This window comes from Vidua chalybeata, chromosome 2, assembly GCF_026979565.1.
Source record: "Vidua chalybeata isolate OUT-0048 chromosome 2, bVidCha1 merged haplotype, whole genome shotgun sequence".
Taxonomy (NCBI): Eukaryota; Metazoa; Chordata; class Aves; order Passeriformes; family Viduidae; genus Vidua; species Vidua chalybeata.
The window spans coordinates 87251013-87262823 of record NC_071531.1 but is presented as its reverse complement, the minus strand read 5'-3'; the positions used below and the strand labels follow the sequence as shown (position 1 = coordinate 87262823).

The 11811-nt window shown below is 43.2% G+C and overlaps 1 protein-coding gene across 1 annotated transcript in view; it reads left to right on the top strand.

Moving 5' to 3' along the window:
* Positions 1 to 217: 217 nt before the first annotated feature.
* Positions 218 to 11811, top strand: part of GUCY1A2 (guanylate cyclase 1 soluble subunit alpha 2) — a 133395-nt gene continuing 121801 nt past the window's right edge. Inside the window, exon 1 of the mRNA XM_053935310.1 lies at positions 218 to 472. Within this exon, the coding sequence (XP_053791285.1) occupies positions 218 to 472 (255 nt within the window). The remainder of the gene's footprint in view (positions 473 to 11811) is intronic.

The window sequence follows — 11811 nt, the reverse complement described above, 5'->3', positions numbered from 1 at the left end:
CCTCCCGGCCCGGCGCGGAGAACCGCGGAGCGGGGCAGCGCCGCGGTCTGCGCCGGCCCCGGCGCGGCGGCTCCGCCGCTGCCTCCCGCCCGCCCAGGGGCACCCGCGGCCATGCGAGCCGGCCGCCCCCGCGCCCGCCCAGCTCGGCGCTGCCCGCCGCGGCTGCCCGCCGCCCCGCGCTGAGCCCGCCGCCGCTCCGCGCCCGGCCCGCGGCACCATGTCCCGCCGCAAGATCTCGTCAGAGTCCTTCAGCTCGCTGGGCTCGGACTGCCCTGAGACGAGCCCCGAGGAGGAGGGCGAGTGTCCCCTGTCCCGCCTCTGCTGGAACGGCAGCCGCAGCCCCCCCGGCCCCGCTGACATCCCCTTCGCCGCCGCCGCCGCGGCCAGCGCCGGGGCGCGCCGCGCTCCGCGCCGCCGGCGGGTCAACCTGGACTCGCTGGGCGAGAGCATCCGCCGCCTGACGGCCCCCGCGGTGAGTGCCCCGCGCCCGGCCCCCGCCCCGCCTGCGCCCGGAACAGCCCCGCGGCTGCCCCGTGGGCTCGGGTCCCTGTCGGGAAAGAGGCGGCGGTACCCGCGCCCCCCTCCCTGGTGGACCCGCCGGGTCGCTGGAGCCCGCTGCCTCTCCGTGCCCGCTCCGGCTGCCGGCTGCCAGCCCCGCAGACCTGCGGGAGTACAGCTCTCGGCAGCCCGGTGCTGGAAATCGGGTCGGGAGTCACGCTTAGGCGCAGCTGCCGCTTTGGCTGTGTTTATCATTTCTGCCGAGTCCCTTTCTGAATGAAAACGAAGCAATAGAGTGCTTCTCACTGGTACTAGCAACATGTTTTTTTTTTTTTTTTTTTTTTTTTTTTTTTTTTTAATAGATATATAAAGTTACAGCTGTATGATGCGTGGCGTGCACATTGTTCCTGAACAATGAGGGATGTGAACTTCTTACATTTGTAGGCTTCTCTGTACTGAATAGGGTAAAACAAAACAAAGTTCCGGCTATGTGTTTGGAAATATTTCAGCAACAGATTTCCTTGTGCCTCCTGGATGCGCAGACATTACTGACAGATCAGTTTCTTCAAAGCAGACTTTGAAATCCACGATTTAATGATTGTCTGGATAGCTGCATCTGTAGTTGAGAGTCAGGGACCCATTGGCTGTATGCTGTTAACATCAGGAGCGAATTCAGGTAGAGCCCGTGACATATGCTGGTATAATTTTGTAAGACTGAAATCAGCGTTTCAGGAGTTCTCGTAGATTAGTGTAAAAAAGAAGGTTTTTCTCCTGCCTTTTTGTTTTGATTGTGCTATGCTCCTGTACATACTCCTGTGATCACTGCTAAAATTTTCTCCTAAAGTTTCAGCTGCAACTGAATGTTTGTTTGGTCTCTGAGACAGTTTAATGTTTTAAAGCATAAAACATTAATGGCAACAAGTAGTCTTAATGTGCAGGGCAACTGTATCTGTTATTGTGGCATCAGATTATCTTTTTCATATTATTAGCAGCTCTGGAAATTCCTTATGCGTCTCATCACCATCAACTCTCAGTTTGCATTGGTTTTAATATACTCTTTTCTGTTTGGAGTTTAAGTGCTGGACAGGAGTAGACAGGTTGTTTAATGGGAGAAGTTTTAGTGCATTAAATAGCTAATAGCCATCCAGTTGCAGTTAAGACTTTTCTTTCCCATTGATTTTTTTCCCTCTCCACTGGGAATCTGGTTTTGTAATGCTGATATTAATAGATGATATTTCAGGTGACCTGTCTTGTTTTAGTATATTAAAAAAAGAGAAGCTATTTAATTTGATAGTAATGCAATGGTATAATTAGAGCATATGTTACCCCAAATATTTGAAGTATTCAGAAGTAGTTCAGCACAGTATATTGAGATAACCTTAGTATTTATGTTTTCTAAGCTTTGACTGTTACCTACTGTATTATGTTGCTATAAGAGACAAATGCAGTTTTGCATATAAGTTGTTGAATTTGTTTTCAAAATAAACACATTCCTTGAATTAAGACATGAATAAAACTCTGATAGATCCAAGTCCTCTTTCTTCCCTGCTCACGGATAAATTTTATTTAAGAATGAAAAAATTGTCATCTAACTTGGTTTTGATGTCCCAAACAGCAGCTTTCATGGTTTCCCTGGGAGGTAATTATAGCTACCCATGTTGCTAAAAAATAGGTTATTTAAAAATTTTAATGTGATACACATTACTTAAGTTTTTCCTTTTTGTCTTGGCATCATAACTACAGCTTCATTCCCATCTACACATTTTGGCATAAATTAATGTCATTAAGTCAGAGAAGTCTTATTGTTCTGGTCTTGGTTTAAGAAAAGAACCAGGTCCCCTGCCATTTTTCACTCAGAGAAAACACTGTTCAGATGCTTTGTTATTTTGGTGCTTTTCTTACTGAGCTCTGTGATACTGAATATATGCTTTCATGCAACAAGTCAAGTTACCATATGTCTAACACTTTGGATCTGATTATTTTTTCACATCTACTGATATAAATCAGGAATAACTTTAATTAGAAGTAAAAAAAAACCACTTTGCCTAAAATTGATTTAATAGGATTCATTTATGTTGTTTGTTAAATTAGAAGGCAAGTCTGAAGGGAGCACTGACAGATGTTCTTTCTAAACAAAAAGCTCTAATACTTTTTTATAGATGTAGATAGATCTTCATTCCATAATACTATAGATAGGGGTCTCTGTTAAGTATATAAACATATTTATGTGCATACAGATGTATATACGGTATATCTAGCCTGCAAGGTTTAACGTTGTCTCTTCAAACATGAATGCAGCAGTTATTTGTCCTCATCCCAACTTTCAAAGTTGAAGGATGCTACAAGTTCCTGATCTTTATACTTAGCCATAGTTTTTTGTGCTTTCCTTCAGCAATGACTAGGATTGAATACTCAGTAAAATACTGTTTTGTGTTTTCACTGAAGAAAAATTCTGTGTGTGTATTTAATACTACTGTACCATGCAAAGACGTCTAAGTGGTAGCAGGAGCTACTGAGAGCTGCTCTGGGCATGTGGAGAGCCTTGAACAGAGCAGGAGGGAGCATCCAAGGGGCAGAAGAGCATTGGACACCCAAGAGAGGTGTCCATAGGGCAGGGCAGCAAGAAGGCTGTGCAAATAGGCTTCGTCCTAGGAGCGGTAGTGCAAAAATGTGTATGAAATGTATCTCCTGTGCAATTCATTCATGAGTTAGTACAACTGTACTGTCAATTGTATGAGATTCTGTAGAATGAAATTTGAGATATATTACACTAAAATATAGTGAAAATAAGTTACTACATTTTCTTATCACTTTTAATCTTGGTCTCAATTTTAGTTGAGTATGACTTTGCACAAACATTACTTTTTGTGGAACTGTGGGAAAATATCAGAAAAATGAACCTTGCTGTGTTGCAGCATTGAATCCACCCCATTCTTCTTGCTCCTGGACAATAGCTTCTAGCACTTTCCAGCAGCATGATATTCTACTTTTTCTCTTATATTGAATATTGGAGATTTTTTTCCTGCAGTAGTTATACTAGAGGATGTAGGGACCTGATCCCTCAATCAGCACAGGCTCATTTTATGTTCCTGTGGGTTCGTAAATGTTCCCCGACACACCTGGATGGGTGAAGGATTGCTGCTGTTCATCTGGAATGCGCTCATTGCAAACCCTCTCTTTTCTGAGCGCCAGAACTAGAAGGATGGTAGGGCTCACCTCCCACCAGAACAGCTCTGTATTTTGGGGAAAAGTGTGTGGTGATGAGACCTCCATCCACATCCCACTGTTGGCATTTGTGAGTAGGCTATGCTGGGGAAGCAGGGTGCACCGGGCAGGGAGGCAGAGCAGCAGCAATGCAAGGAGAGGCAGCTCTTTTGTCTCAGCTGCACTCAGCAGACTAACTGTGCATGTGCTGAACATCTCATCAAGTTGCTGCCCTGCTGCCTCCCCCGGTACCAGTTTGCTGCATAGCCAAGTGCCCTGACATCAGAAGGGTGGAGGCACAGCCTGGCGCCCTGCCCGTGGGGCCGAGGAGCTGTGCGCAGCACCTGAGTGTGAGGATGATGGTTGGTGGGACCAAACTTTGCTGCCCAGTGCAATAAACCCCAGGCTTTGCACACAGCTCTTGTGGCTCCATCGGCTCACGAGGTCCTGGCACCAGTGCTCCCTGCATATTGCCCCATGACTGTCCCTGCCCTCTCACAGCCTTTGATCCCTGTGATGTTCCCACAAGGCTGAGTAATTGTGAAGGCAGCTCCTATCCATTCTAACATGTTCCTAAATCATGTTGCTGATAGAACACAGATGTCCCTCTGTCCTCCTTCATCTGAACCACTGTCGAATGGTCTTTGGTTATGCAGTCTGATCAGAGAAATCTGGAGCCAGATCCTGTTGTTCTCAAAACAAACAGTTGCCCTTGTCACCAGGCTGGGTTCAGTTTATTGGAGATAAATAATAAAATGCTGGGAAGTAATAGGGACATTGATTTGTGACCTTGTTTTTAAGAAATAACTTGGTAATTATATGCACATCACAAGCAAATTTAATGATACATTCTCTTTTTGATTTCATCTTTGCTATTGTGTTCCATTTTAAAGGATTAGTTTTACACTCACAAATACATAAATTTTGATTAATTATAAGTAGAGAAGATGACAATATATGCTATTCATTATCAAAATAATATTTTCTGCCCTTAAGGGCTCTGCTATGGTATCCTGACATCAGTTAACATAGCTTGATTCTTTAAAAGTGCAGTTTAGTACGTTACTGAATTCTAGTTCCTTGCAGCAATTTTCACATTTGCTCCAGTTCTATCTTGACTTGTATCCAATACTAAGCTGAAAATAGAATCAAAATCAGAAAAACATAATTTGTCACTGATTTGAAAAGTCAAGTACTCTGCTCCCATCTAAGAGGCATAGGCTATCTCTAAAGGAGCTGAGAGTGACTGGGTGTGCATTCAGAGTAGTCTGTGTACCCCTAAGCACTGCACTGATCTTTCTGAAACACAAATTACAGCATAACACAGCATTAAAGTGACTAACACTTCCATTTGATTTTATTTTCTGAAAGGCCAATGTAACGCATCGCTTACAAAACCGTTATGTGGAAATCACTTCTGTTATACTTTTCTGTTCATTTAGAGTTGTTTCTGCTATTCTTTAAAGGCCCAGTTCAAAACACATTAACGTAAGAACACTTTTTCCCCTGTGTTATTTAGGAAGCTGCTACTGGCTGCCGCCGAATAGTTTGAATTCAAGAACTGTCTTTTTGCATACAGCCCTTTCCCTGCCAGTGGAAGAAAAGTGAATGTAAAGGCAGTCATTTATGTTAGTGTGTAGGCTCTGACTTATGTCACAAAACTACTGTAACTTCAAATTGCTTAATTGCAAGTGAATCCTCCAGTGAGCGGAGGTGGGGTTTTGGCAGAGAAGCTGCAGTGTAGCAGCTTATATCAAACGTTTCTCCATCATAAACCTCTACCACTTAAGTGTCCATGAATACTACTCCTTTTACTAGCTTTTTACTTCTACGCCCTTAACAAGCTGCTGCCACTAGCAGGAGAGGTAGCAAATTGATTTTTGCATAAGATTTTGGAAAAAATTTGCACAAGTATTCTGAGCTCCTAATGACTTACATTAACACATTGTGGATAGCTAAGCTCTGATGCTGTAGAAATGACTTCTGCCTGTCTTTCTGAATGAAATACAGTAATGTCAAATGATACCTGTATCAGTGCTGTGATGAGCTTATTCACTTAGTAGCCCAGGCTGGATGAGCTTTTTACATGAGTAACATCCTTCTCAAGAATGTGGGTGTGAAGCATGAATATGGTGAAGAGAGACACATTCTATGAGAAACTTCTAATTTTTCATTTCAGCAGGCAAACAGAATGATTTTTGAAAGTATAATAAAACCAGACTTTTGCCGAGTATCTTCCAACTTAAGATAGACAAAAGTCAGTTATACAGAAGGTCACACAAGCAGTCTGTAGTCAATCAATCTGTTATTTCATACCCTGAAATACAGCTGTGATGTCTTAAACAGGAACATTCAGGAAAATATCAATATGAGCATCACAGTGGGTTTTAATTGTTTGTCTTGTTCAGCAGTTTAACATCTGATGCAAAGAAAATTCAGCTTCAGCAAATAAAATACTAAAAAAAATATCTGCACCCAAGGGCCTGCAGCATTGTATTGACCTTGACAAAATTCTATTGAGTATGAGTTTAAGTATTTGACATCTAATGCTTAGACCAATCATAGTAATATTGGCTTTCTTAATGCTTGTATGGTTCCAGGCTGAATCTTAACTTCCCTTCAGTGCTTGGAGAAAATGTGTCTTGGAAACATTCATAGGTTGCAGACACGTTTGCTGCCTGGAAGCAGTGAGCATATCCCTGCTGGGGAATAGGCTTGCCCACGGGCACATCGGACCCGCTGGCTGACAGAGCAGAGCGTGGCAGCACTAGTGGTGATCCCACGAAATTTATCTAAATTCCTTTGCACTTCTCTGCTTCTCCCCTGGCCAGAGTGTGCAGGTGCAAATAGAGAAAGATGTAAGGGAGACGAGAATGTTATGATCATTAATATATGCCCCTACAAAAGCAGTGAGCCCTCATGGCTGCATCAAAATGAGTGTGAATGTCCTTCATTTGAAACTGTTTGAGCAGAGCCAGTTACCACCTCACAGAAGTTGGATGTACTCTGATAAAATGCATAATGTGAATACAGAGGAAAGCCTAAGCCTTTTCTTGCCTTGTACCTCTTGTGCTAATGTTAAAGGCTGCTATGCAGTGCTTTGAGCAAAAGAAATTATTCCGTCTTGTATCCACATTCTTTCTACATGTGTCTGTTTGCCAACTCAAACTAAGTTTCTGAATGAAGATGAAAAACATCTGTGGTTTATTCATAGGTTTCAAAGGGATAATACCTATGCAGAGCTGCATATAAAATTAGGTCCAGTTACACTGGGGAAATTGGTTCTTCTTCTATCTTAGCAGAAAAAAATCCTTGAAAAGGTCCGACCTATAAAGCTTTTAATTTCCTATCAGTCTGCTGGAGTAGCACTGATGATTTTATGTAGTAGGTATGAGTTGCATTAAAAGATGAACAAGTAGCATTAGCAATAGACCATGTGTTATAATCTTACCTACTGAACATGTTCTCTATGCAGCACAGAACAGTTTTTCTGTCCATTTCAGACCAGGCTGAAATTCAGAGATTAACAAAGTGATCACAGCTGGTGTTATAAGGGATAGCACCCTGAGATATTTATCCTTCGCTGTCAAGGAGTTAGGCTAGATGATCTAATAGGCAATTTCCATCTGTAATGTCTGTGAGTCTTCTAGCTGAAAGGCAGCTGGGGATACAGAACTTACAATTTCTAGTAATTATTTAGCTCTGCTTTATTTCTTCACAGTATTTGCATTGTTGCCATGAAATAGTCTTGGGCAAAATTCTTAATCTCAATGCTGTTTATTAAATTCAGGCAATTCTCTGATGTGCACCAGCATTTTTCTGTGAAGAGGACCCCAGTTTGTGTGAACTGAGGAGCAGAATGGTCTCAGGTTTGTCTGCCAGTCGCACTGAGCTCGGGCGCTGCACCCTCTCATGGTCCCGTCTGGATCATCGTGAGCTGTTGCAGGCAGCTTGTTTTGCCTCCAGCTGTCAGTCACCCTGCCCTGGATCCCCAGACAGTCCACTCCTGGGGATTATGCATCTTCCTCTTTTGATACCAAATCTGCTGCTAGTCATGGAGGTCTGCAAGCAGGGTGTGCTTTTGTATAAAGAACAAACATCTGGAATTGGGAAGCTGGTCTTCATTAAGAAGATACATTTTTAGCTCAAATAGAAGCAGTTAAAAAAATAGGTGCACCTTAAAATGTTCAGAATCTAGAGAGCAGAACTATATTTTTTCCTGATTATATTATCAAAAGCACTATTAAATCCCTAAAGATTATTTATTTTTTAAAATTTCAGATGATTGCTTATGTTGTAACTCTGTTTCTCCATTTCTGATTTCTGTCTGTTCCCTTTCATTCCATTCTTCAGCTATTGGGAATGGGACAGGGAAAATGCTGGCTGTGCAGGACCTGCTAGGGAGTTTTCCTCCTTTCTGCATCATCAGAACATTGCTGGATGCCAAAGGAGCCTTCCTTTTCTTTTTCAGTTCTGCCTTTCCCTAGCTGCAGCAATTTCAATGCTTATCTCTCCACTCCTGGCACTTGGGAGTGTTGATAAATGTTTGTCTTCAACTGGAGTCTTGATTCTTTGTTTACAACCTCTTTAATTCAATATTTTGCTGACCAGAAGGACAGGGAGGGAACAGTTTTTCACTGCTTACATGGTCATGAGGTAAATATTAAAAATACCCAGACTGAAAATGACTGTTTTGCCATTTATCTTCTTTTGGATGGGCCAGATGCACACCTGCTCGTGTGTGCTTAGAGATCTGTAGTCACCTAAGCACAAAACTTGACTAAAATTGGTTTTGAAATATGAAAAAGGGAATGTTTTTCATTAATGAATGATCACCAGCAGTGAATCTGGTGATTAAAATCATGCACATCTGTTGAGTTTGTGATTGAACACTTGAAATTTGAAGCATTGAAAACTTTCATTGTCACAGTGCTGATTTGGCTGAGGTCCACAGGCCCTCCTGCTTGCAGGGGTGCTGATTCCTCTGGGAAGGACTTTGCAACTCCCCAGGGCACAACACTGTGGGGGAGCCCCTTGACCCAATGGACATACTTGAAGAAATTTTGATAGAAGCAAAGTGTTTTCTAGCAGAGCCTGTTATGCTCTTCAGTGCTTCAACTTCCATGTTTAACATTTTAAGCACTCAAGTTTTTAACAGCACGACTGCTGAAGCCCTTCTGAAGCTCAGCTAGGAGCCACTTAGCTTTTCCGAGGAAAAAAAAAAAACTTTGAAACTTTGTTAGGGTTAAGGAGAAGCTGTCTGTGTACCTGGCTGCTCTCTTGGCAGTGTTCTATACAGCCCCTTATATACCTTATATACCCTGATTCCATCTGGGTATCTTAGGATGCAAAAGGAATGGCATGGAGAATTTGAAACTGCATTTATGTAAATTTAGACTGAGTCATCTGGGATACTGTGTGCAGTTCTGTCACCTCAGGGTGGGGTTTGTCTGTCCTTACCTAAACATTTTAAGATGTCGAAGTCTGTAGCAATCAATCAATGTCTCTTCTAGACAAAAGAAAGAAATGGGTATTTATAAAGACTGAGTCCTCAGGCACGTATTAGATGCCAACCAGAGGATGAAATTAATCACTGTAGGTGCCTGCAGTTGGGCAGATGAGCCCAACTGTTTATATCCAAAGCTGTTGCAATCAAATGAAAGACATTTCAGAGGCAACTGAAAATGGCTAGAGAATAGGCTAAAATCTCAGTCCTCTGAGACAATTGGAAAGTATATGTTTGATTGCCTTAGGAAAGACATTTGTAAGAAGGGATGCAGTAAGAAGGGATGCAGTTAAAATGGAAGTTCTTTCCCTTTGCCTTGAAAACCAAAGCAATGAAGCTGCAAGAAGAGAAAACTGAACTCAGAAAAAGAAAAAAGCCCCACAGTTTAAACTAGAACCTTTTTCCAAAAGAAGTTGTCTGAGTTTAAAAATCAGGAATATTTCAAGTTCATTTAGACAAATATCTTCATAAAGATTTTCTCCAGTTAGTCATAAAAGGAGTTTTTGAGGAACTATTACTCCTCTGTCTTCAGGACATGAACCAGTTTTGTACTGCTGAAAAGCAGGATGAGATCTAACAGGAAGGGCACATTTCTCTAGGAGTGCATCTTGTAAACAGTGGTGGATGGCGGAGTGACAGTGGCTGTCGTGTCAGGGCTGCCACCACCGCAATTGCTGCCTGGTGGTGCCAAAGGCTGGGCACTCTGGTAGCAATGAGCTACCAGGGGGAAGAGCTGTTGTAGATAGTGAGGGAGGATGGACAGATCTTTCCAGAGGCCCTGCAGAGCCAAGAACCTGAGCTCCATGTTGAAATGAAGGAGAGAAAAATAGAGATAAGCTTTGAGAGTCAAAGGTGGAAACTTTCAAGATGGAGAAGGCTGGAGGTTGGTTACTGCTGACAGCATAACTAAGGCCCCCTGTTCCACCTGTGATTCATCAGGTTCAGAGAAGATAAAATGCCCTGTGAAGAGGTGGGAGAGATGACCTCCCTCCCTTCAGATGGGGCAGCAGATCCAGTAGAGCCTCAGCCCTTAGGAGGTTCTGGAAGAGGAGGTGGTAGGTTTCAGAAGCTCGCTCCTGAGGAGACAGCAGCCCTCATGTGCCAGCCTGGCGTGCTGCGGGTGGTTTGCCGCTTGCCAAGAGCTTGCACATGAGCATTGCAAAGAGGCTGCCAAAGCTTGTTTGTGTCCTGGACTATGACCACTGCTGCTCATCCATGTGGGCACCCATGATGCAGCCAGGGGAGACCTTGAGGAGTCAGGAGTGACTACACGGCTCCGAGTGCAAGGGTGAAGGGTGCAGGTGCCCAGCGGGGGTCTCCTCAGTCCTGCTGGTGTAGGGGGGAAGGCTCTGGCTGGTGCAGGCACGTCTAGTAGGCAGTGATGGTGGTGCTGCTGGCAGGGCTGTGATCTCCAGAGACATGGAGTATGCTTTGAGGAGCAAGGACTGCTGAGCAAGAATCTGACAATGTGAGCTGAGGTCATCTCTAATTGGCTGCACAACCTTGTGAAGGCAGCTTTAAATGATGCTTATTGGGGAAGGGGGTTCATTCTCTGAAGAAAAGGGTGAGCAGAAAGATGCAGTCTACAGCTAAACTGAGCAGGGTGTGTAGGGAAGATGGAGCCAGGCTTTCCATGGGGATACAGAGTGGAAGAAGGATGAGAGGCAAAAAAAAAAAAAGAAAGATGGGAGTTTAAAATCAAAATTATGGAAAGAAATGAGATGTTATGAGGGTGTTCAGACACTGGCACAGGCTTCCCAGAGAGGTTTTGAGATTGCCATCCATGGAGAAACTCAAAACTTGTCTGAAGAATGACCTGAGCAACCAGTTTTAACTCAAATTACTGTGAGTAGGATGTTGGTCTAGGAGACCTCCAGAGGTTCTTTCAAACCTATATGACTCATTGATTCAGTCATTTTTCACAAATAATTCTGACACATTAGGGTTGGCCATGGCCTGATGTCTGAATTCAGTTATTTCAGGGAAGTCCTCTATTCTCTGCCATGCAAGAGATCAGCCTGAGTATCTCCAATGTTTCCTTTACATATCATCATATCATATGGAGCTTGGATGTGATCTGGTAAGGCAATCCTTGGATTAATTTACAGTTAGGAATAACAAGAATTTGTTTTAATTTGATTTGTCCTTAGGTACATGAACAGATGTGCTTACTCCTCTTGTGATGCATACAAATATTAGTCATTCATAATAATCAAAAGGAATTGTTGACATTAAATGGTTTAGGTAATAGTCCCTGGCTTATATTTACATTAAACCCTATAATTTTAAGTAGCCATGAAACTTTACAATCTCTTCAGTAAATAAGTGGCACTGAGCACCTAAATGGTGTTACAGTGGAGGAGGTGTATGGTTAAAGGCTGTCTTTCACCTTCTTGAGTGGTAGAGCTCTGCTTCTGGGAGAGTTCATGTGTGCCATGCTGCTAGGAGAAAGTTTAGCTATTTTGCCTCCATCCAGTCTTGCTACTGGATACAGAAGAGAGGTGGAAATGTTTTCCTGCTCATTCTCTGCCTCATGGGCAATGAATTATCAGTAGTGGAAGAAGCAATGCACCAAACTGCCCTTGTAGGCAGCTGTAAACAGG